Source organism: Plasmodium malariae (assembly GCF_900090045.1).
Source record: "Plasmodium malariae genome assembly, chromosome: 7".
Lineage (NCBI taxonomy): Eukaryota > Apicomplexa > Aconoidasida > Haemosporida > Plasmodiidae > Plasmodium > Plasmodium malariae.
In genome coordinates, this window is record NC_041781.1 from 408,695 (window position 1) to 434,487 (window position 25,793).

The following is a 25,793-nucleotide window of genomic DNA, read 5'->3' on the forward strand; positions in this document are numbered from 1 at the left end:
ACTTTAAAAGGACACAACAAAGCAGCACCTGCTTGATGAATAAGGAAAAATCTCTTTTGCGTATTCTTAAAATTTTTTTCTTTTTTACACATTTTTGTTTGTTAAAAGTTTTTGGATAAAACTTTTAGCATATGAATAAATAAAAAAAAAAAAAAAAAATTCCCATTAACTTCATACGAAAATAAAATGTTTAATACAATATAATATTTTACGAATAAATATTCGAATTGTGCTTTATACAGCATTGAATTAGTATAGTTGTCTTAATTTACTGGTAATTCGCAAATAAAATAATATGTTTCTTAATTAATATAAATAAGTTCGTACAGAATTTGTGCATTATGGTAAATAAGTTGTAACAGAAAAAACTAGCCATAAATCTGTTAGATTATCTGAAATGAGTTAATATTTGTGTACCTATGTATATTTACACATAGATATTTACATGCATGCATATGGACAGGTAAAGGTTTATATACAGAGATACATATAATAGCATACACATATATATATATTGCCATGCAAGGGTACACCTTGGTGCAAGTTGACATACATGCATATCGTTTTACTCAAAAATCAAAACAGTTCTAAAAAAAAAAATAAAAAATGAAACATTTTATGGAACAAATGGAAGAAAGCGGAGATATATGTATATGTATAGATATGTAAATATTTACTTGTATGTACATATATATATATATATATATATATTTTTTTTTTTTTGGAAAAGCTACATGGAATTAAAGTTAATTTTGAAAAATCTCTTCATTGTTTCATATGTTCCCCACGATACCGCTGAAGCCGGTATACACAAGGCCATTCTTGCTAGGGATCCCTTGAAAAAGGAACGTAGTCCTTCCTTATAATACAAATTAGAAACTACTCTAAAAAAATTAAAACCTTTTGTATTAAAACATTCTGTCTGAATTCTTGTTTTTATTACATCAAGAGGATTTGTTACTACAGCTGCTATACCCCCACCAATTCCTGCACATACGAAATAGGAAGTAATATGATTAAACGTTTTATTAAAAAAATCATTTTTATTATAATTATCCATCCATATATTTTTTAATTCCATATTATTATTAAATTTTTGTTTCGAAATATCGAACGAATCCCTTATTTTATGATCAAAATGTTGTGTACCATTATTATTACTCGAATCATTTTCTAATCTATTAACAACATTCTTTATGAAAAGGTCACGATTAGTTTGTTCTTCATTAAAACCTGTTAGGTTTCTTCCTATAGCATTTTCAATATCATTTTGTAAAAATTTCCTCTCTCTGTTCTTACTAAAATTGTTCATAGAATATAAATCTTGATCAATATAAAACTTCATTAATTTATTATTCATTCCACTAACTTTTTCCATGTTACAATTTGAATTACTCGTATTATTACCACATTTTTCAGTCCGTTTCAATTCATTATATTCATTTATTATATTAATATTTTGCCTCTTATTTTGAGAATTATGTAGATCATTGAACTCTTCTTTCACCTTTCCTGAGTTACTATCCTTATGACTCGTATATTTATTTTCATAATTATTTTTACTTGCACCATTCATATTGCATACATATTCAAAGTAAATTTTTTTCATTTTTTCATTAGTACATATCATAATAATTTGATAAGGTATGTTCATCAGCAGTGTTATTGGTAAACTTAAATATAAACTTCTAATTCCATTTTCTCTTAAAATTTTTAAAGAATCTAAGGAATTTTTATTTATTCCTAGTTGAATCCTTTGTTTTAATGTATCAATTGGAGTAATAATTATATCATGTGCTACTGTTGCTAGAAAACCAGACACAGCTATACCAAAATAATTTAAGTCATTTAGTTTGTAGTTTATTCCATCTATTTTATTACTTCTACTACTTCTATTATTACTATTACTGTTTAAAATATTAACTGGAAAGTAACCTGTACTCATACTTGAAAAATACTTCTTACTATATTCAAATGTTGAAAAATACAATGCATGTGCCGGAATGCACCCTAACATAACAACATTTACTCCTTTGTATAAATTCACCACATTATTTCTTATTAAACTACAATTATATCTTGTTGTAATATTTATTCTATTGTTTATATCTGGAAAAATACTTTTAAAAAAATTAAAACTTTTAAAATTTTTATTAAATTCGTTACTAATTCGATTCCTACTACAATTTTTGTAAAAATTCGGTTTGTTTGATGAATGAATATTTCTATCAAACAGACTTTTACAATTATTGCTTTTCGTAACATACATTAAATTATTTAAAAAAATGTTATTATTTCTAAATAATGTGGAATAATTTGCACATTTATTTCTCATTCGTTCCTCATTTGATAAAATTAATGATGATGTATTTTTTTCCAATCTAAAATTTGTTAGGAGGGCACTTTTCATTTTTTGAACAGAGTATGCAAAAGTGTTGATATAATTTTTTTTATTTTTCAACGTATTCAAAATATTCATATAGCAATTCTGAAATGTGTTCCCTTTCTTATTTGTTCTACTAAAGTTATAATAATTCCAATAACGAGAACGACTATTCCCATAACTATTATTATAAGTAATACTATTGCTACCATTACTATTCTTACTATTATTATTATTATCTGAGCCTTTAGGCAATTTAAAATAATTCCTCAACATTTCCCTTTGCACGTTTGCATCACCAGCACACATAAATTTTTGAAAAAAAAACTTAAAAGATAAATTTGAAGAAAAATCTTTTACCTTAATAATTTTATTAAATCTACTAAAATGGTAACACTTTTTCACAGAACAAATAAGTGTCTCCTTCATACTGTTCACCAAAGAACTTAAACAATTTCCCCTTTTAATATATAGAAATGTATTATTCCCTTTTTCATTTTTTATCAGTATATTTTTGTGTAAAATTGAGTTCAATAAAATTTTATTCTTTTGCATACGTGTAAGATAGCCATGTTTCAAATAATTTGTATCTTCCTTTTGTAGTAACAACTTTAAATGAATACTAAAATTTGGGATACGTTTTAAAATTTTCATACTTTTACTCTTCATCGAATATTTATAGTAATTTATTCTTCGAGAACTTTCTTTTACTTTATCCTTCTTGTAAATGCTCTTTGATAAAACTTCTTTCCATTTACGGAAATTGTTTTCTTTTTTATTATCCAAAAAGAGCCATACTTTCTTTTCTTTTAAATTGCAATTGTTCCTATTACAGTTGTTATCTTTATTGTTACTACTACCATTTGATGATGATCCAACCACAGCGTTCTTCACAGCAATGTTAGTGTTTCCATTTCCTAAATTTTCCTTCCTTTTATCAGAACCTCTTCTCAATTTATTATATTCCATTTTGTTAATATTATGCATTAAAGAATTAACCCTTCTATTTTTACAGTTGTATGCCGAAGGGCTATCATCTGATTTTAAGGAAGACCGGACAATTAAATTATACCGTCTTCCTCCTTTCAAAGCGTATGACATATGCCTATAATTACAGTTAGCATATTTATCATTACATTTACTATTTAAACGCTTATTCAATATTTTATTGCAATAATTATTTTGCCTAAATTGTTTGTTCTTGACATGGGCTACATCTTTTTCTCCTGCACGTAAATTATAATGAAATTTACTTAGTAAGTTTTTATTTCCCCCTAATCCTTGAAATGTGTTCATACTGCGCATATTATTTTTATTAAACCGTCCAAATATCTTCATATTACAAATGTTATAACAGCATGTCTTATTATATATACAGTTATCACATCCAGTGGATGAACAAAACTTTTTCTTATCAATATGAGCATTAATATTAATATTATTACTAATACCATTATTGTGTACACATAATTCACTAAAATGGTTATTATTACCTGTGCAACTGTATAAGTTACACATTTCAGACATTTTCTTACTTTTTAAACGATCATTTGTTTGAATATAAGTTTTCAGGGTATCCAATGGGTACATAAAAACATGCTCCATTAACCCTGCAATGCTACCACAAAATATATGTTGCCACATGGGAATGTCACCCTTATATTCTTCCCATTCTTCCCAAATAAAATCAAAAGATTCCATTTCAATTTCGTCAAACGCGTCATTAACTGATAATTCGTTCATTTTCCATTTATTTTTTTTAATTTAATGTTATACCTGGATTATTACAATTTGAATGTTATTATTATTTTTATGTATCTCTTTTTTTCCTTTATTTTTTTTTTTTTTTTTGTTTATATGTTATTCTTTCATTACTTATTTCTGTCTACACATATTGTGCATGTTGCTATTTCTTTATTTTGAGAAATTTTTTTTTTTTTGCTTCTTTTCTTTTCTTAATTACTTAAAAAAAAAACTAGATATATATATATACACATATAACACACACACACACATGCATACATATATACATGATAGGCTTATAAAAAATTGTAGCAAATGCCACAATAAACATATCAAAAAGCAGAAGTTCGTACACAAATGAGCTTCACATTTAAATTAGAACAACTTCTACTACACGTATTTACATTTCCAAAAAACAGATTGTACGAATTTATGATTTTTCAAATACCATTATTCCATTGTCGAAATATTTTTTTATAAAAAATGATAAAAATAAAAAAGAAAGCTTTTAAAATTAACTAATTAAAGAAAACAAAAAAATAGAAGAAGTATTAAATGTCAACAATTAAATATTAATTCAAAAAACAAATTGAAAAAAACATCTTCATTCATGTATCATCTTTATTTAGTATAAATATGTGTGTATACATAGGAATTTATATACGTATAAATATGTGTACAGGTATATATATACATACTAAGCACATATTCAATAATATATAACAAAAAATATTACATAAGTACTTATACAAAAAACATAACGTAATATATTTTCACAAGCATATAATATTTTAAGCTTATTTTGCGTTTAAAATTTACATTAACATTTGACAAAAAATTTTTATAATATCTTAAAAATATGCATAATGATGGGCATAAATGGCACAAAATAGTGAGAATATAAGTAGGCATATTAGCTATTATATGTATACATAAATATGTTTCAAATAAATATTCTAATTACATATTTACGTAAACTATATATCAATTTAATATAAAAAGATGGAAATATAAAGTAGTTTATATATAAACTACTGTAAAAAAACTAAATATAGCAAAATAAATAAAAATAAAAATGATATTATCTTATGAAAAGTAAAATTACGATGATATAGCGCTAAAATAAATATACAAAACAACAAAAGCGCACAAAAAAAAAAAAAAAAAAAAAAAAAAAAAAGGGAAAATATATTCGGATCTACAAGATAATATTATATATGTTAAATTGAAAAAACGTTCATATATTATGCCTATATCACGATTGTAGAAAAGATGTTTCGTAAAATGTATTTGCTTCCTATATCTTGTTTAAGTGAATTGAGAAAAAAAAAGCAAAAATAAGATATTTCGTTTTCATAAATCCAAATAGTATGTTTTTTTAAGCAAAAAATGCAACTGAAAAAAAATCGTAATAACAAAACAGATATATACGCATATTATATGTATATGCATATACATATATATACATAATATGCATGTACTTCTGCACACAAATTTTAAAAAGAAAGCACGAACAAAAACATTTTTTTAAAAGCAAAAAATGGACATCCAAAATTGAAATTTATATATATAATTGGTAAAAAAAAATGAAAATAGTATATGCTATGTAAAATAACAAGAAATTATATGCATTTACAAAAATGTACTTCCAGTCGTAAAATCAGTATATTATCATTTTACAACACAAAAAAATATGTGTACGTTTGTATATATATATATAAGTAGTTGTACCTCAATTTACAATTATTTCAATATACATTTATTAAATTTAAAAGAAAAACGTAAATTTTTCTCCTTAAATTTCACTATAAAAATCTCACACAAAAATTAAATAAGCATACACACGTCTTTATCCACATACCTCATGTATAACATAAACAATTAAGTATATAAAAAAATATGAATGAGTGACGAAACAAAAATTATATATAGACCTTACTATTGCCATATGGGTGGAAATTTAGTTCTCAAATAAACAATTAAAACTATGTACATATATATATACGCATATATATACATATATATATACATATATATATATATATATATATATATGTTTGTGAGCAAATATAATTCAGAAGACTTAGAACCACAACACTCCAGCAAAAAAAAAGAAATAATCCTTAAAACAAAAAAATCAAAACAGTGTTATATGCAAAAACAGCTTCATAATAAAAAAAAGTTGTACAGAAAAAAAATTGATTAAAAATGACTTTTTTTGACTTTTAAAAGTAAATAAAGATTATCTTTTTTTTTTTTTTTTTTATGGTATAATCATATAATATTTATAAAAAAAAATTAAGTTCCTAATTGTAAAGATGAGCCAGTTTAATTTAAAAAAAAAAAAAAAAGAAAAAGTTTGTTCTCATATAAAATATGTTTCGTATAAAAAGTATTTCAAATAAAATTTGTTTCGTATAAAAAGTATTTCAAATAAAATTTGTTTCATTTAAAATTTTGGTTTTTGGAAAAATTTTAGAGAAAAAGAAAATGGTATAAAAGTGCAGCTCAAATGTTTCTCTCACTTATTTTCTAAAATTATCACACATAAAGTTGCACTTAAAAAAAAAGTGAAGGAAAATAAGGGAATAAAAAGGGCCATAAAAAAGGTAATAATAAACCTTTCCCACCCTTAAACTATAACGTAAGAATAATAATCCAAAAAAAAAAAAAAATTAAAGTGTTACAAAACTTTTGATATATTCAAAAAAGCGGAAAAATGATGAGATAAAAAAAAAAAAAAAAATGGTACTAAGACATTAAGTCATACAATAAAATATATGTGCAAAAATATATCATTGTGCTGTTGTTCACGAAAAATACAAGATATGAAGGTTTATCTTATATATTTTTCTTCTTGAAGATCAGAATAGCATGCAAACAAATTTATTATATGTGCATATATATATAAATATATACTTTACGCACTCGCTTTTTATACATTGCTTTTAATCCTTGGAACACAGTAAAGACGTTCCTCGTAATTTCCATATAGAAGGATCAATATCGGTTTTTAGTTGAATTCTGAAAATAAAATATTTATCCGTTCTAACGTTATATTTGTACACGGGGCAATTATAAAATATGTGTTTGTTATTTGCAATAAATTTAACCTTTTTATCTTTGTTTGACACAACAGTAATGTGAATAATAGGCATACTTTCACATAACATTTTTGGTGAACTTTCTTCCAACTTCCCTTCTTGCCAGTTCCACTTGGACCCTTCAATAAATAAACCGTGGATATAAAACCCGTGTTCAGGAAATTCTTTTATTTTTTCTACATCATGATTTTTTATATCAGCATATAAAACTACTTCATCCAAGGAGAGCTGATCCTTTTTATTTAATCTTGTAATTTCCTGTTTCATACTGGTTAAAAATCCCTGAGGATTAAAAAATCCAGGCAACCAGTAAGATTTCAATTTCCCATTATTAATATAATTTATAATTTGTTCATATCTTAAATTAAGAATATTTAACCACTGATTTAAATTGTTACATACCCAAGATATTTCTGTTTCACTAGCATCATATATCCATTTTTTTGGTACTGACTGAGAATATATATATTTAGTATCATTTTGTAAATCAGCTGTCATAATTTTTGAACCATCGATTGCACTAATTATGTCATTTAAATTCATCTTTACTAGATCTATAACCTTTTTAATTCGTTCCATTTCTTGCAAAAAAAATGCTTGTAAAGGGGAAAAATTATATTGAACACTTTTCTCCCCCTCATTATTACTTTCCCAATAAGTTATATCCAGATTTTCGAAAACGTCATTTTCTTTGCCCATACAAATAATATTCTTGTTTCTGCTATCCATGCCTGATATGTTCTTACCAGTGTTAGTAGTCGTATAACTCAACGGGTTATTTATTAATATACTCCTTTGTAACATATTTTCATTGGTATTGCTATCCGAATTGTCTTTATTTTTGCTTTTGTAAAAACTATTATCTAAGTTACCAAAAATCTTCGTAGTAGCATTCAAGTTAGATGTTACATTTAATTGTTGATTCGTTTGAATTGGAAGTTGTTGATTCTTATTTTTTCTATATATTATTTTTTTTACTTCTTCTAAGTTTATTTCTGCTGGTAATAATAATAATATTCCTAGCGCAATTTCCTTCACAACTGTTTCCATACTTTTTTCCTCTCCTTGATCTACATCCCTTGGTTGAATTTCCAAAATTGAATTTAAAACTTGTCTTGATTCATTAACACGATAAGTTATCTCAGCATTGTTATGTAAGTCCAAAACAGAAGGGGTATCAATATTCGGCAATTTCTCAATAAAATTTTTAAAATTAGTAATTTCATAAAATTTGGGCATATTATTAAAGTATTCACCAGCGGTTTCACTTTTCATTTTAAACAAATCCTCATTAAAATAATGTTGTACATAAGTTAATAATAATTCACGATCTAAATCATCAGTTACTTTTCCTCCATATTGAACTTCTGCCAACATGTAGTGAATTGATTCCCAGTCAATGGGCCTATTTACTAACAAAGTAGAATATAAATGTTTTTCAATAAATAAAAAGGAAGCAAACAAGTCAGTGATACTAAATTCGTAAGGAACACACCAACCTAAAGGACCAAATTTTTTTCTCTCACATAAAACACAGTGAAGATAAGATAAAGAATAAATAATTTTTCTATACTTGTCATCATCTATTTTTTCTAGTATATCTTCTTTTATTATATCTTTATATATTTTTCTCATATTATTTTTTATTCCACTACTTAAAGAGGTAGATATTTTAATACTTCCATGTAAAATGCAAATAGGAAATTCATCATCCGGTTCTGATGTTAAAAATAAACGAAAATCTTCTTCAATTTCGTTTAACTTTTTTAGCATATTATAAACCTCAATAATAAATGTTTTATTCAAATGGCAATTTTGCAAAATTAGCCAATTTCCACTTATTAGTGCATTTTTTAATTTCTCTTTTGCAATAATTTCTTGTCCTTCCCCCATAGAAATTTTATCTGTTGGATACTTTTTGAATTTTTTTGCAAAGTCGTCAATCATATTTGTAGGATCACTAGCCAAAGATAACAAAAACAAAAAGGGTTTCCTATTACTTGATTCAGCAAAAATATTTTCGAGGGTTTCATGTTTTATGGTATCACTATTTCTATTTAATATCTCATCTACAAATTTATTTGCACATAGAATTGTTCTATCTTCCCTTAAACAACGTATTAAACATAACTTAATAAAAGAGCAGATTTTGCTATTTGCATCTAAGCGCTCATTATAATTAGGAATATTCCTATTTTCTATGTCTAGTACATCATAATAATTCTTCCATGCATTTTCGTTTAATTGTATAACATTTAATATATCATAAAAAAAACGATTATTTTTATCATTTCCAAATGAATGATTAGATAAAGAAATTATATTTTTGTATAACTTTTCATTCTTATATAACCATTTGGTAGAACTTACTTTTCCTTTACCTCCTGCTTTCCTGTGTAAATCTATTTTGTTTTTATTATCACTATTATTATTATTATTACTACTACTACTATTATTAATATTATTATTGACATTATTATTGTTGTATATATTGATGGCAGCTGTATTGCAGTTACTATCCGCGGTACTGGCTCCAATTGACGATTTATTGTTAATACTTACCTGATTTTCTGCTTTTTCATTTTCGTTGCTTCTACCCTTTTCATTTGTATTCAAATATCCATTCGTCGTATCATTCATAGTATTATCTTTTTTCTTTTTCCCTTTGATACCATCTGTATTTTCATTCAATAAATTGTTATTTAATAATTCGCTACTTGCATCGTTCGAAGGTGTATAATGAGAAAGAGGATTCAGGAAAAAACTAATATCCTTATTACTTATTATATTATCATATAAAAGTATCTTTAATGATATTAACAACTTAAAAATTATTTTGTGTTGGTCAAATAAACATCTCTCCATATAGCTAATTATTAAATTAGTCAACGTAAATAATATAGATTCAACTCTCTTTTTTATATGTTGACCTTTTTCTGCCCTTTTTATAGATAAATCAAATTGTTCCAGAAATTGATGTAGAGAAGTATTGTATATATAATTAACATTAGTAATATCTACAATGCAAAAATATAATATACTTCCTCTCAATGCAACACTTCTATATTGTTCTCTTTTTTCATTAATTTCTTTTTTCTTTTCATTACTATCCTTTAATTTTGTCTCCAGTTCTTTGGAAAGTAATTTTGTGTTGTTTAGAACTTCTATTAATTCTTCATCTTCAATTAGGTTAGAGCTACTTGTATTTAGTTTGTACAATAATTGTTTATCCAAGTCCTGCAATGATTTAGTATTGTCTTTAAGTTCTATCATGATATTCTTTAAAGATATTTCCAAATGTTTTTGTTCTTCTGTTAATACTCTACCTAGTAGTTGATCTTCTAATCCCTTAACAGTAACAGTAAAATCTATAACACAACATCTAGCATAAATTTCAGGGCTATAATTAGGATTAGGCAAATTAGTTGTCATAAATAAATTAAAATTTTCATCAAAATTAATTAAATTATTTTCTATTAATATATAATTCTTTTTGCCTTTTTTGACAATTTGCTTTTCTAAAACAGAATCTAATATTGGATCAATATACTCTTCTACATTTTCAATTAATAGTGCTTTCCCTTCGCTTAAGCAAAATTCTAAATTATCTTTAAATTTACTACTACTGAAAGTAGTAATACATCTCTGATTTGTTAAGTCATTTTGAAATTCTTTGTTCTTTATCCAATTACTTGCTTGACATTGAGGATCTATAAGTAAAACATACTTATTGCTGTTCTCGCTAATTAGTGCATTTTCTATGCTTAATTTATCGTTAGGTAACTTCTGAACGCTCCAGTCACATATTTTTGTGTCGTCAGAAGATAACACATATTTTATTACATCAATATTAGAAGATACAGGTATATTTTTAATATTTTTTGTGTAATGATAAAAAATATCATTCATAAGGTAATTCCTAAATTCTGTATTAAACATACCACAATACGAAATAAAGGAAGAACAGATAAACACATCACCAACAATTTTTTTTTTAATATTAGAAAAATTGTTTGAATCTTCTGTCCATCTCGCTTTTTCGCTTGCCAATCCGTTAATTAATTTATTAGCCTGCTCGATCCTTTGCTTCGTTTTTAAAGCAGTTTCTTCTAATGTTTTCTTTTTTTTAAACATACTTTCGATATCTAAATTTAGATTCTCAACAAATAGTTGTGCTTTTAGTAGGGAATCTTCTGCTTCTGCTAGTTGTTTTAGAGCATCTTCTAATCTACCTGTTTGTATTTTTAAATAGCTCATTTTAGGTTTTACAATTTTTGATGCTTGATGATACATAGCCATAGCACCCACCCATTTGCATAATCCCTCTGCTGCGACTGATGCCTTTTTTGCAATTTGTGTTTTAAAAAAGTTGGATTCAATATAAGGTTTTAACAGTTCAATTGTTTCTTCATTAATATTGTCTTTTTCATTTTTAGAAAAATCGAACAACAGATTCAAAAATCGAATATCTGCCATTAACGGTTTTGCATATTCATCAAAAGAATCCTGTATAAATTCTACATGCTGTTTATTCACATATTTCACATTTACTTTAGCTTCTTTCAATTTTCCTTGTAATAATATTAATACGCCATCAAAAACTATTCTAATAATATCGGATGGTGTTTTCATACTTTTTAATTCCGTTATGTCTTTTGCTGTTATGCTTTTAATAGCTTCTTCTGCTTCATGTAAATACGGCAAAGCTGCCTTTAAATCTTTGTCTGCCTCTTCTTGATCTTTTAAAATAATGTCCTTTTCCTTTATACACTTATCTCTAAATTTGGAAACCTCAATACTTTGTTTTTCTGCTTTTAGCGATTCGTTTTTTACCTTTTCTAGCAGTATATTAGTTTGTTCATCCGATTCTTTTAATTTTTCTTCTTCTGATGTAAGGCTTTCTCTCATTTTTTGAACATCCATAGCGGCTTCATTTAATTTTTTCAATCCTATATCTACACTTTCCTTTAAAAATTTTATTTCTTCATATTTTTTAACATACATTTGTTTATACAAATCAATGAACGATAAATAGGACTTTGGTGTTACATAAGTATTTCTTCTCATTCGTTCTTTATAAGTTTCGCAAGTATCAGAAACTTTTTTGTGGACAATAGCAAATAAAATATAAAAGTCATTTTTCAATTTATCTTCAATATCGATGTTAAAATTATTTAAGTAAGCAGTGGACACGTTCACAAGGGCTTCTAATGGCCACTTTAAAAACCAATTAATAGTAACACAATTATATATACATGGAAATTGTTGATATCGCAAGGCAAATTCTTTATGTATAGGTGAAAAACACAAAAAGATATGCACATTATTTCGGAAATTATCTAATAAATATTCAAATATTACATCAGAGGAAACATTGAAGTCATTTATAACTTTTTCAACTTTTTTCATTTTAGGTTCTTTTTCATTATTCATACTATCATCACTACAATTAGCATCATCACTACTTGCAAAGGATGATGCATCACTTTTTGGTAGTGAATTTTTTGAATCATTTTCTATTTCTGCATCGTCCATATTATTATAATCATTATTCATTTTTCTTTTCTTATTTTTTCCTCCTCTCATTTTTGATGACTGATTAGATTTATTCATTTCTTTTAAGTATGATTCTTTCATTTCAGCACAGATTGCTTCTTTTTCATCTTTTATAAAAAGTTCGTATACTAATCCAGTAGATAAGATAGAATTCACATGTTCCAGAATGAAATCATTTTTCTCTATATCACTATCACTTAAGAGGAATGTAGTTTTCTTATTCATTTGTCCAGCTGAAATATATAAACTTTTCAAATCTTCAAAAAATAAATTTTTTGTATACGTCTTAGTTATGTTTAATTGAAACAATACTTGCTCACTTATAAAGACACTAAGTTTCGTTAATGATCTTTTTCCAGATCCTCCAACCCCTACTAACATACTGGAACCGTTTGGAGTTTGCATTACTCTATTTATAATAAGTAAATGTTTTAAAGAATCATCAAAAAAAACTAAATCCAATTTTTTCACATTATTTACATTGTACTCTTTCATATATTCATAAGCGATATATCTTAGCCTATCAAAGTCGTAAACAATCTTGTAATCCTTTTTCATCCAAGAAAAGGAAAAGTTGTTTATATTTCCTTCACTGTTCTGTTCATTATTCGGTTCATTATTATTTTCTACACTTATTATCAATTTGTTATTACCGTTATCCAAAATCGCATTGTCCTTCTGTAGGTTATTTATATCAGAAAAATTTTGTTCCTTCTTATTGTTCACATATCTCATATGATCATAGCTATTCAGATTAGATAGATTAGTACTTTCCACTTTAACAGGTGCACAGGTTGTTCTACCCGAGTCTTTTCCATTGCTATTTATTCCATTTTCTTTTTCTTCTTTTTTCATCTTCTTCTTCTCTTCGTCTACATTTTCTATAAGATCATTTTCAACCATGTAATCGTGTTGCTCCTTTTCTGATACATAAAAATAACTAAAGTGTATATTTTTTTCTGCTATATCTTTATAAGATGGATAATATTGTTTAAATATTTGTTTCAGCTGACCTAAGGAAAATTTTTTATCTTCCATTCTAGATAACTTATCAATTAATACTCTTTCACATTCATGCTTCCACAAGCATAAGAAATTGTATAAATTATTTTCTATAGTTTCAAAAGGGCATAACAACATAGAATAAAATATTTTTGCTAAATCTCGTGTTGTATATAGATAGTGAAAACGAGAAGGAACAGGTAAGAGATGTTTTTTTAATCTTCCAAATAAATTAATAGTACATAAAATGATTTTGTCTATATTATCAATAATTTCATCGGAAAAATTGCACTTTTTATTAAATTTGGTTCTTAACACCGTTCCATATATTGTATTTATAGAATTCAAATTATAAGGAGGTATATTTACATTAAACCATTTCGACTTTATCCTGTTAGGTATATCATTATTTCCACAACCTGGATGATTAATACATCCAATGTATTCTAAATCGATAATTTTCTTAAAATTTCCTCTTTTGTCTTTATCTAAAAAGTAAAATCCTTGGAATTCTATAAGTTGTCTTAATAGTTCTAAAGTACTTTGATCACCCCATTCGTTAATTCTAGGCATAGACATATCATCAATAAAAATAATGGACTTTGTATTTCCAATAGGTCCATATGTTTTTCCTGTTTTTCTTTCTAACTCTGATTCGATGAACAGTTGAAATTTCTCTGGAGTTGTAACACTTGAAAAATTAAATCGTTTCGTATTTTTATCTTGTTTTGATGTATATAATAGAGCTATCGATGTTTTTGCTGAACCTGTAGAACCTAATAATAAGGTACTTTTGTACGTATGAAAATTGTAGCACTTAATAGGTATATTAGATATTAATTTTATTATATGCTCTACTTTATTAGTTTCTATAGTTGGTATTAATATGGATGATATAGAATTCATATGTCTAGGCATTCTAAAGGGGGATACATGCCATTTAATTAACTTTTTGAGTTTCATATCGAAATAGTAGTCATATATGAGGCATATCTCCTTTTCAAATTCTTCTTCTCCATCTTTGTCGTGACATAATTTTTCGTATTCGTATTCTTCTTTATTCATATTGTTACCACTGTTACTGTTACTGTTACTATTAATATTAATATTACTATTAATGTTAATATTACCATTAATGTTAATATTAATATTATTATCACTATTACTGTTGTCATTATTATCGCTTTTATTAGTACTATCCACGTTATTACCTTTATTATGTAAAATATATTTTAATATGGGAACATTTTTCATTAAGTAGTTATGCACTTTTAATCGGTCCTTATATTCCAGTAGTCCACATAACCCCCAAACAATTGAGTACAACATAATTTCTTCGCACTCTTCTATTTTTATTTCTTCATATTTTGTACCTGATACAAGGGTGAAATTATTTATTGTATCCATTTTTTCATCCTCTTCTTCCTCAACTTGTTCATTTTCTTCACTTTTGATAGTTTCCTCATTTTTCCCATATGCCTCGTTTTTTTTTCTCTCCTCCCTTTCCCTTTCACTCCTATCCTTCATTTGAAACTCCTGCTTATTATCAGTGGATGTAGTAGTAGCAGTAGTAGTAGTAATAGTTATAGCAACAGCAGTTGCTGTGTTTAATGACTGGTTCTTAGTAGACTCATTCAAAGCACTCCCTTTTGTATCATTCACTTTATTGGTAAATTTACCCCTCTCTCCAGTGGTAGAAAATTGCTCTTTTCCCTTTATCTTAGTATCCACCTCCTTCATCTTTTTGTTCTTTAAAGAGAAAGTGGAATTATCAGGCTTCTCATTAAAGGTACTATTTTCTACGTGATGTTTTATTAACTTATCACTTTGCTGCAGTAACTTCTTCTCATTAGAATCACAAAAAAATATTTTATTTAAATCTTCTTCATTGTACATAAAATTATTTATGGCATTAATATATTGCATCAGTAGAGCATTCAACAAATTAATAGTTTGCGAAATTAAAATCGAGTCGGATATCTCCATAACAAATTTGCAATTTTCCTTAACAAAGTTTAGAATTTCAATTTTGTCTAAATAAAATACAAACAATTTGTTAAAAATACGAGATAAAGTAACCCCATAAGTATTCACATCTTTTAATTTTTGCAACCAACTATAAATAAAAGGCTTATAACCTAAATCACTGTCAGAAATATAAACAATTCCAGCTCTACTAACAGTAGCAGGAGAAGCATTATTTAAGTTCTCTACTTCAAAAGCTATTTTGGTATTATCCGTCATAGGAATTCTATCATTATTTGCTAAGGTTAATATTTTATTATCATCTAAAACAGTATTCAAATTTTCTATCCATATAGCATCAACAGGTCCATCACATACTATCCAAGTGTTATATTTTAAATTAATATTATTATATTTTTCCCAAATATTAGCAAAAATTCCAGGAGTCCATTCTTCACTCAAATTGTCCTTTACTCCATACATATGCTCTGATGTAATAGCTTTTGGATTTAAAGTAATAATTTTTGTAACAGTACCAATATTAGTCAATGCAGAAGTTAAAATGTTTAATATTTCTGTTTTTCCAGTTAATGTATTACCAACTAACATAAAACCATGGCGAACTAGGGATGTTTCGTACAACTGTAAAATTTTTAAAATCCATTTATTTTTTGCACATAATTTTTTTTTCTTAATAATTTGTAATACATTGTCCTCTATCTGCTGATAACTTTTTTTCGTAATATTATGAAATTTGGGAAAAACGTCATTCAATAAAGACAAAAATAAAAGTACATCATCATGTATTAGTTTTGATAAATTCATATCTCTTAAAGTGCGCATTAGGAGCATTTCCTCATCATTTTCATTTGCTCCTGCTGCTCTTTTTGTATCTCCTGCTGTACGTAAAACAGACAAAATATTTCTTAAACCAAAATCGTAATGTTTTTGTTTTGATAACTGTTCTTCGCATAAATTATATAAGGACTTAAATTTGTTACTTAAATTGTCAATATCTAAATAGCCAACAGATGCTAATTTTACTTTTATTATTATTTGTCTATCTGGAACCATCATAGAAATAAAGCGAAAAAAAATTTTCAAATTCTCTGGCAATAACTGTCTACCAGCATAACCAGGATTCATTGTAATAAAATAAGCAGAAGATGGATTTAAGTTAATAGACTTCGAATCTCCAGGAAACAGAAAATATTTTAATGATTGCTTCTTTGCAGTTACAATAGATTCTATTTGCATAGCTACAACAGACAATACATCTAAATTAATTCTATTAAATTCATCAAAACATCCCCATAGTCCACTTCTACATAATCCTTTAAATATTTTAGCCATATCTTTATATTTATGTTGGTTTGAACAATTTGTTACTATCACATATATTCCTAATGTCCTTCCTAAATCTTTTACTGTTTCTGTTTTTCCAGTTCCTGCTGGACCAGCTGGAGCCCCACCATAACATAAACCTAACGCTTGAGCACATGTCAAATAACATCTATCTGTTAATGGTGTTATACATAATCTTTCTTTTATACCTAGATATTCATAAGAATAAATAAAATCTACATCTGATATGCTAATTAGAATTATATTCTTTTCCACTTTATAATAAATCCTTGTTTGTTTTAACCAATCAAAATCTGTGCACGTTTTAATTTTGTATTCTTTTATTTTGGTAGAAATTTCACTAAATAAATCTCTTTGATGTACATGTATAGTAACTAATGTTTCGTATTTAGTCCTGTTCAACTTTGTTCCTAAATCAGATAAGCAAATATTTACAAGTTCAGACATTATATAATTAATTTTTTTGTTTGTCACCTTTAATATATTTTTTTCTGTATGATATTTATGTATGCATTTTTCAATATCATTGGTCCACATAACCTGAAGACATATTAACGCAACTTGGGCTATATTTTTATCACAAAACTCTTTTAAATTAAGTGTTTTGAATAATTGAGCAGAGCTAGCTACACCTATCTTACATTCTTTTTTTATAGCTTTTTGCATTTCTTTTTCTAATAAAATAAGCCAATTTTCAATATTCCCATCAATGGTTACATGGTTTACTAACTGCACTGTTTCTATATCATCCTTTTCTTTATTATTAATGCATATTATTCTTTTTTTATTTTGTATTGTTTTAATTGTTAAGTAATTTATTGCATCGAATAGTTTTATTAATTCGGATTGTATTATGTTGATATCTGATCCTTGCGAAAGTATTTTTAACAAGACCAAATTAGATACAAAATAAAACCGAGGAAATTTACTCCTTTTCCCCTCTAAATAGGACTCTAAAGATTTTTGACAGCTCTCTAACCCTTTTTGCATATTTGGTAATAACTCCTTCAGCATGCTGCTTTGACAACATTCAATAACAATAGCAGATTCATTAGCAATATTAATTATATTAATCCAGTCCTTATCAATTTGATGAAATCTTTTAGATTCAATGGGCATTTGTCGTGCAATATCTCCACTAGTAAATACACTTTCCATAGAACACCATAACATTTGTACCTTAATCCATCTTTCAACAATATCACTACAATCAGATAATTTATTTAATAACAATAATAATTTATTTTTAAATGGTTTGCTATATTTGGTAGAGTTTATATTATTTAATAAAATTTGACTTTCCTCTAAACTTTCTTGTATTTCACTAACTTTACTACCCACTAATATGCATGCATAATCTCTGTTTTTCCATTTGCTAAATTGGAAACAAGTTTCATTCCATATTTTATACTGTTCATTTACCTTTTCTTCAATACTTGCTTCTTTCTCTGCACTGTCACATATATCTAATATATCATCTTTTTTTTTTAATAAATGGTAATTTATTATATCTTTAATATAAAAGTCCATATTATCCAAGTCCAACTTGTTTAAATTATTTATGTATTCATCTTCATCTAAATATGCATTTTCCGCTAGTAGACCATCTTCAAACAACTTATCCTTTGCCTGAATTTCCTCATTTGTTTCGAAATGTTTTTCACTGTCTCTGGCGTTTACATCTTTTGCACCTACTGCAGTTTTTTCCCCAAGCTCGTCCTTAACTTGGTTTCCATTATGGGAGATATTTTGTCCTTTTGTCTGGATTCCACATTGGCTTCCACTCTGGTCTACACTTATCCCCTTGTCATCATACCCCCGCTCGTTTTCATTTCTTTCCAGATATTCTCCCTCCTCACACTGTTTATTACTTTTCTCTTGTTTGTTTTCTTCTAAAGTATGCTCTTCATCTGAAGGGGTTTTTCCACTAGATAAATCGATATCTGGAATCATATTATCTCCCTTTTCATTCACTTCCGTACCTTTTACTTCTTTTTGTTCTTTCTCCTTATCATTCTCGCTATTATTCTCTTTTTGATTTCCTTTGTCATCCTTATTTCCAGACTTCTTCACCTTCTTCTCTTTTGTGTTAATGTCTTTTTTATTTTTCTCCTTCAAAACGTTAATAATCTCAACCCAGTGTCTTTTCAAAATGGTCTTTTTTTCGAGCTCATCAACAACTGGTGTTATTTCCTTAAAGTAAAAAATTTCTTTAATTAAATTCTTATAAATTACGATCATTTTCAAATTTTTAGGTAAATGAGAGCATTTCTTTTCAAAAGACAAGATATCATTTTTTAATTCTTTCATTTTTATTATTCCATCATTCCATTTAAAGTTTTTCCATTCGTTCAATTTTTCCTTTAACTGAACATATAAATCATACAAAGAATAAAAATTATTTATTTCTGTAGCACTTAGGAATAAGTCAGAATGTTCCTGATGTTTTAATCCAAATATAGATTCTCCTTTGTAGTAACTAGTGTATTTTTTTTTTAACATACTAATTTCTTCTTTATACCTTTTTAATAATTCGAAAGCATTTAATGGGTTTATATGCTCACTTTTGAAGTTCATTTTTAGAAAGTTTTCTCTAAATACTTTTATATCAGTTTTAAAATTATATATATTATTTATTAAATCATTTTTCATAATGCTCTTTTTTCCTTGTATTTCTTCTTGCACATTTTTCTTTAACGCTGTTAACTCGTTAAACTTTGTTAAAATTATATTTTTCTTTTCCATCTCAAATTTGTATAATTGTATAAACTTCTTTTTCATTAAATTTAGCTTATTAAATGTGTTTAGTAAATTTTTATTATATGCTTCATCCATATGATATAACTCAGCAGACGATTTGTTTTTTTCCAAATTACTTATAAATTTTTGTTGATAATTTTCTTCATCCTCATAATGGGTAGAATTTCTTAAGGATTCAATCTGTTTCTTTAAAAAGTTGTTCATATAAAATTCTAATATGCTTAACATTTCACTTATAGGATTTAATGCTATATCTATAGTTGACTCAAAGATATGTATTTTTTTTATTACATTAATTACATAATAGAGTGAATCTACATCTACAACATTCTTCTTCAGTTCTATTTTATATTTGTTCATTTTTTTTATTAACAAGTCACTTTTTTTTTTAACAGGTTCAATAATTCTATTTGCACATTCTAAAGCTTCATCTTCAATTATATTAATTAGATACATTTTAAAACTTTCCAAATTGAATTTAAATACATTTAATATATAAAAACTGTCTATATTATTTATCTCTTTTTTTATATAAATGTATTTCTTTATTTTTTCCTCTTCTTCTTTGTATATTTTTAAGTCACATTCAAACCCCATCTCAGAGTTATCCTCAGAATCTTCTGCATCCGTATCATCGGCATTATTTTCATTTTGGCCTATTTTATCGTTCATATTCATTTTTTCTAATTCTTCTTCATTCGCAGTAAAATTAAATAAATTATTTTCCTTTTCATCCTCTGCAATTTTGCCATTCATATAATTGTCTACGTCTAACATCATGCCATAATTATTATTATTAGTATTGATCCTATTCCTATTATTATTATTATTATTATTATTATTATTATTATTATTACTATTACTGTTATTATTCTTGCTTAACAACATTCTTTTCTTTTTAGCCTCGTCTCCTATCAAGTTTTCCGCACTACTCTCATTCGATAACTCTTTCGATTTCTTTAACTCAAAATTTTCGATTATATATTTATATTTCTCAAATTTGCTAATAAAATTATCGACAATATTTTGAAACCCGCTTAATTTATCATTCAATTTGGTTAGTTCCTTTTCAATATTTTTATCTTCTTTTATTTTTTCATAAAAATCAAAATAAAATTTTAAACTACTAACGCAATTTTCATTTTCCATGTTCAACTCCTCCAATACTTGTCCTGATTCTTTCATGTTCTTTTTAGAAAAATAGGAATAATCTAAGAGTTCTTCAAATATACTCTGTTTGTTTGTACATATCTTGTTGTTATTTTCTTTCATAAGAGACTTACAATCTATTTTGTTCTGATTATTCCATCTGCTGTCATTTGGTTCTGCTTCTGCCTCTTCCTCCTGCTGCTCCTTTTGAAACTGTCTTATCAAATCATCACTAGTTACCCAATTATCTATATATATCAGATTATTAATAGACACGTTCATAATTTTTTTCATATTCTCTTTTATACTTTTTATAGATGGGTTTATAATAATGTTATTTTCATGAATAAGTAGAAGAATTTCAATTTCATTTTTTTTGCCTTTGTTGTGTGCATTCTGGTCAAAATTTGACCAAGTATTAATTAAGGACTTAATATTTTTTAGATATATTTTTTTCAATGTACCTAAAAATATATCATAGTAAAAATTCCTTGTATTAATTATTTCTTTCCTTGAAATATTATTTTTCAATTTATTTTCATACACATATTGTATGTTACTTAACAAGTCGAAAATAGCTACTTGGATTTTTTTCGAAATAGAATTACACAGAATAATTTTTTTGTGACATTTTTTATTCTGTCTATTAATAATCAACTTATCATTTTTATTTTCTAATATTTTATAGAGCACTTTTATGTTGTAATTAATGTGGTCATCTATTATATCATATAGAGAATTTATGGCTTCATTAAAATAGGTTAATTCTTTATGTAAATTATCGATAGAATCTTCAAGAGAATAATTATTCCATGTATATTTAACTAGAAAAGGTAATATTAGTTGATCGATGTATACGAAAAAACGTTTCAATGTATATTCAATATCTTTTTTCTTATTATGCTTCATTTTTTTTATTAATATTAATATATTATAAAATTTATAGTATAAACTGTATATTTTCGTTTCTTGGGAAATCATGTTCTTTATTTCTTCTGGTATCTCAAAATTAAAAGACAAAAAAATCTTTGCTTCTCTAATTATTCTTTTAATTCTATTGTCAAAGTTAACAATCACATTTTTCGTTTTAGGATGTTTAACAAATACAGTAACATTCAAACTGTTCATATTTTTTGTGAAGGATAACCAATGTTTAAACAGTCTATTTTTATATTCATCAATAAACTTGTAAATCTTTACATATAATTTTAACACCTCTTTACCATTAGAACTTTTGAATAAAACATTTTTTATTTTATTATCCTTTTCCCCAACTGCTACCAATGCTACTTCTCCTTCTTTTGGAACATTCTCTTTATTTTTTTCCTCAAAAGTTGATACCTGTATCTTCACATCTTCATTTGCTGTTTTCTTTTTATCATGATCTTCTAACAGTTTTAACACCTGTTCATATATAGCATAGAAAATGTCTATATTGTCAGTACAATTATTTCTAGAATCGTTGGCCCCCCCTGCATGCATAGTTGTAGTAGTATGTTCTTCTTCTATAATTTTCTCAAAATCTGTTTTTAATTTTGTAATAGGCAAATTATTATTCAAATGCGATAATTCGAAATAAGACGATGTATTCTTTTCATCCTTAATGGAAAGATTGTTTTCGTCTAGAAATATCTTCATTATATGATTTACTTTATAATTAATACTAAGTATCCAAAAAATATTTTTTAAATAATTAATATTTTTACTTGAATTTAAATTGCTTTTATAATTTTCTAAATCATTGTTGATATTATTTAATATTTCTAAAAATTGTAGAAGCAAAATATCATATTTTGTGTGCAAAAAAGTAATCAAATAATCTCTTATAAAATATTCCTTAAATTTAAAAAAGATAAAAAAAGACAGCATAATGTTTGAACTGTTACTTAACAAATTAACGATATTTTCTTGTAAATCACTTTCTAATTCTGATATGTACACTCTTAACTCTACAAAATCTCTATCAAAGTAATTGTACGTGTAATTTAACATATCATCAGTATGCTTTAGTTTAAATTCTTTTATATATTTATTAAACGCACTTGTTATATTTTGTATACAATCAAATTTCATCTTTCTTAAATTTTTAAATTGCTTAATACATAGAAATAAATCCACTAACTTTTTCAGACGCCTACAAAATATCTCTATCTTACAAAATATTACTTTTGTATCTAAGTCAACAGATCTATTTTTCGAGTTCTCCTCAAAAAATGTTTTTATATTTTCAAATTCTTCTCTATATTTTTCATGCAATTTAAAACATAGTTCAAATTTTTTTATTAAATCATCTGGATCTAGTAACCACAAATTTTGCTTATTCTTCAGTGCTTCTGTTTTCGTATTTTCATCCTTCATATTGTATTCCCCTTCTTCTCTTTCATTTGCTGTACGATGTATTGTGTTGTTTTCACCATCCTCATTTCCTTGATCCTCTTCAGATTCATCACTATCATAGTAGCTCCCATGATCTACACAATTTTCGTCATATTCAATGCGATTCTCTCCATATCCCATTTCATTTTTCTCCTTTTTATATGTTTCGTCGTAATCCCCTCCATCTTTATTATTATTAATATCATCATTCTCATCATAATCGTCGTTATCGTCTTCATCATCTCTATCGTCATTATAAACATTATCATCATTGTCGTCATTATTATAGTTATCTAAATTTTTGATAAAATCTGACATTTGGTTGCTTTTTCCTGCATTGTTCAGGTAATTTTCTCCATTTTCATTTTGATTATTGCCACCACAGTTGTTCCCAACATTTGTCTCAGATTTATTATCTCCATATTCGTTATCCTTAATCTTTACATTCCTTTTATTTTTTCTTCTTTTTCTTCTTTTCTTTCTCTTTTTCCTCTTAGCACAAAATATTTCTTCTTTGCATTTAACAACTAGTTGATTTGTAATTTTAATAAATAAATTTTTCAACTTATTAGGGGTGTTGTAAAAACGTGCAACTAGATATATCATTTTTATAGAGTTTAAAAGAGGCGGTATATTATCAATAATGTTTTCCACATTACATAAATACAAAGACAAGATGAACTGTTCAATACTCTCCAGATATTTTATATTATCCTTGCTTTCGTTAAATTCATTTTCAATTTTCGTTTCTAATTCTCTCCATTTATTTAAAATATCGAATGTATATGTATATTTTTGCTCTTCATTACTTGTATTACTTATATTTATATTATTTATTATATTTTTAATTTCATTACTTCTTAATTCTTCCATAATAAATAATAAATACCTGTGTTTGTATCTCCAGTATTGAATTTCAATAAATGGTCCAACATCAATATTTGATTTTTTATATTCTAGTATTTTTTGTTGCATATCATTAAATAAATTTTCTAAAATGTTTAAATATTTTGTTAAATGATCAGTTTCCTTTTTCTTTTTTTGTATTTTATTCTCTGTCTCATTTCCTGTTTTGTTATATTGCCTATTTATAGAAGTAGTATCTTTATCCTCTTTTAATTCACTTTTATCATTGCCATTTTCACAAATTATTTCACTTTGATCCTTTTTCATTTTTAATTTTACCTTCTTAATATCTTCTAATATTAAGATAAATTCGCTCAATTCTTTAATATATGTATCAAATTCCATGGCAAATTTATTTACTTCATCTTTAGAAACACTATTATATATTATTTTGTTGTTAAGGAATAATGGAAAAATTATTTTTTTAAGCATCAGTTTTAATGTGTCCAAAATATTTGGAGATAATATACCATATAATATATTCTTATCATCTCTCATATCTTTATTTAAGTATTTATAAAAATATACAATTTTCTGATCAAATTTTATATTTTCTTCTTTTGCTATAACCATCTTATTATTTTCTATGTTAAATAATAAAACATCATCCTTTTCCTTTCTCACAAAATTCACTACAACATCTTTTTTCTCTTCGGCATTATCATCTATTAAGTAATCTATATTATATTCCTCTTTATAAGAAAATTTCAGTTTATTCAAAACCCATTTATACACACCGTAAACCTGTGAATCATCATTTCTCCTCTCCATTCTTTCTTTCTTTGCTTTTCCTATCTTTTTCTTTTTTTTATAATTAATTATTTTGTCTACATAACACTACAGCCTCAAGCATATACGAGTATTTACATGTGTCTACCTGCATAAGAATATATATGCTCATGTATATATTTATACGCACATGTATTATCATGCTCTTATTATTGAATATATTTTGTATTCATGCTATGGTATATGAATATTCGTTCATATTTCTTTATATTTAATGGCAAAAATACTCTCCACATAAATGTAATATATGTATGTATATATTTATGTATGTGCAGTTCACTACAGACACTCTTATATATTTCCCCCTTTTTTTGAAATATCATCTACATTTTAATGCTATCTTATATCTACTCTGAGACATCTTTATATGTTTCTCAGCGCAAAGAAGTTACCATCTTATAGAGATAAATAAATTATTATAAATAATGAATTAGTTAAAAGTATATTTTTGTCCGTAATTATAACTAATAAATTATAATATATTGCGTGTGTTAAATAATATGTACGTCCTAAGTGCATATGCACATGCGCACATGCATATATATATATACATTAAAATACATGCACATAGAGTCTTTGATTGTGTCTTAATTAAAGACAGAGATTTTTTAACTCATATAATATATATTTCTTAGTTACTTTAATAGTTTTTTTTTTTTTTTATTGTTTCTAAAAACAAAAGGGATGTTTTACTT

At 25.8% G+C, this 25,793-nt stretch overlaps 2 protein-coding genes across 2 annotated transcripts; both read right to left on the reverse strand.

The window, feature by feature from the left end:
* Positions 1 to 730: 730 nt before the first annotated feature.
* PmUG01_07016700 (mitochondrial carrier protein, putative) lies at positions 731 to 4,126 on the reverse strand (the record flags this gene model as incomplete). Its single annotated transcript, XM_029003894.1, has 1 exon — positions 731 to 4,126. One exon carries the CDS (start codon positions 4,124 to 4,126, stop codon positions 731 to 733), a length of 3,396 nt encoding a protein of 1,131 aa, XP_028860638.1.
* Positions 4,127 to 7,074: 2,948 nt separating this feature from the next.
* On the reverse strand, positions 7,075 to 25,080 carry PmUG01_07016800 (dynein heavy chain, putative; the record flags this gene model as incomplete). The annotated part of the gene is made up of 1 exon (XM_029003895.1): positions 7,075 to 25,080. One exon carries the CDS (start codon positions 25,078 to 25,080, stop codon positions 7,075 to 7,077), a length of 18,006 nt encoding a protein of 6,001 aa, XP_028860639.1.
* Between the last annotated feature and the right edge of the window lie 713 nt (positions 25,081 to 25,793).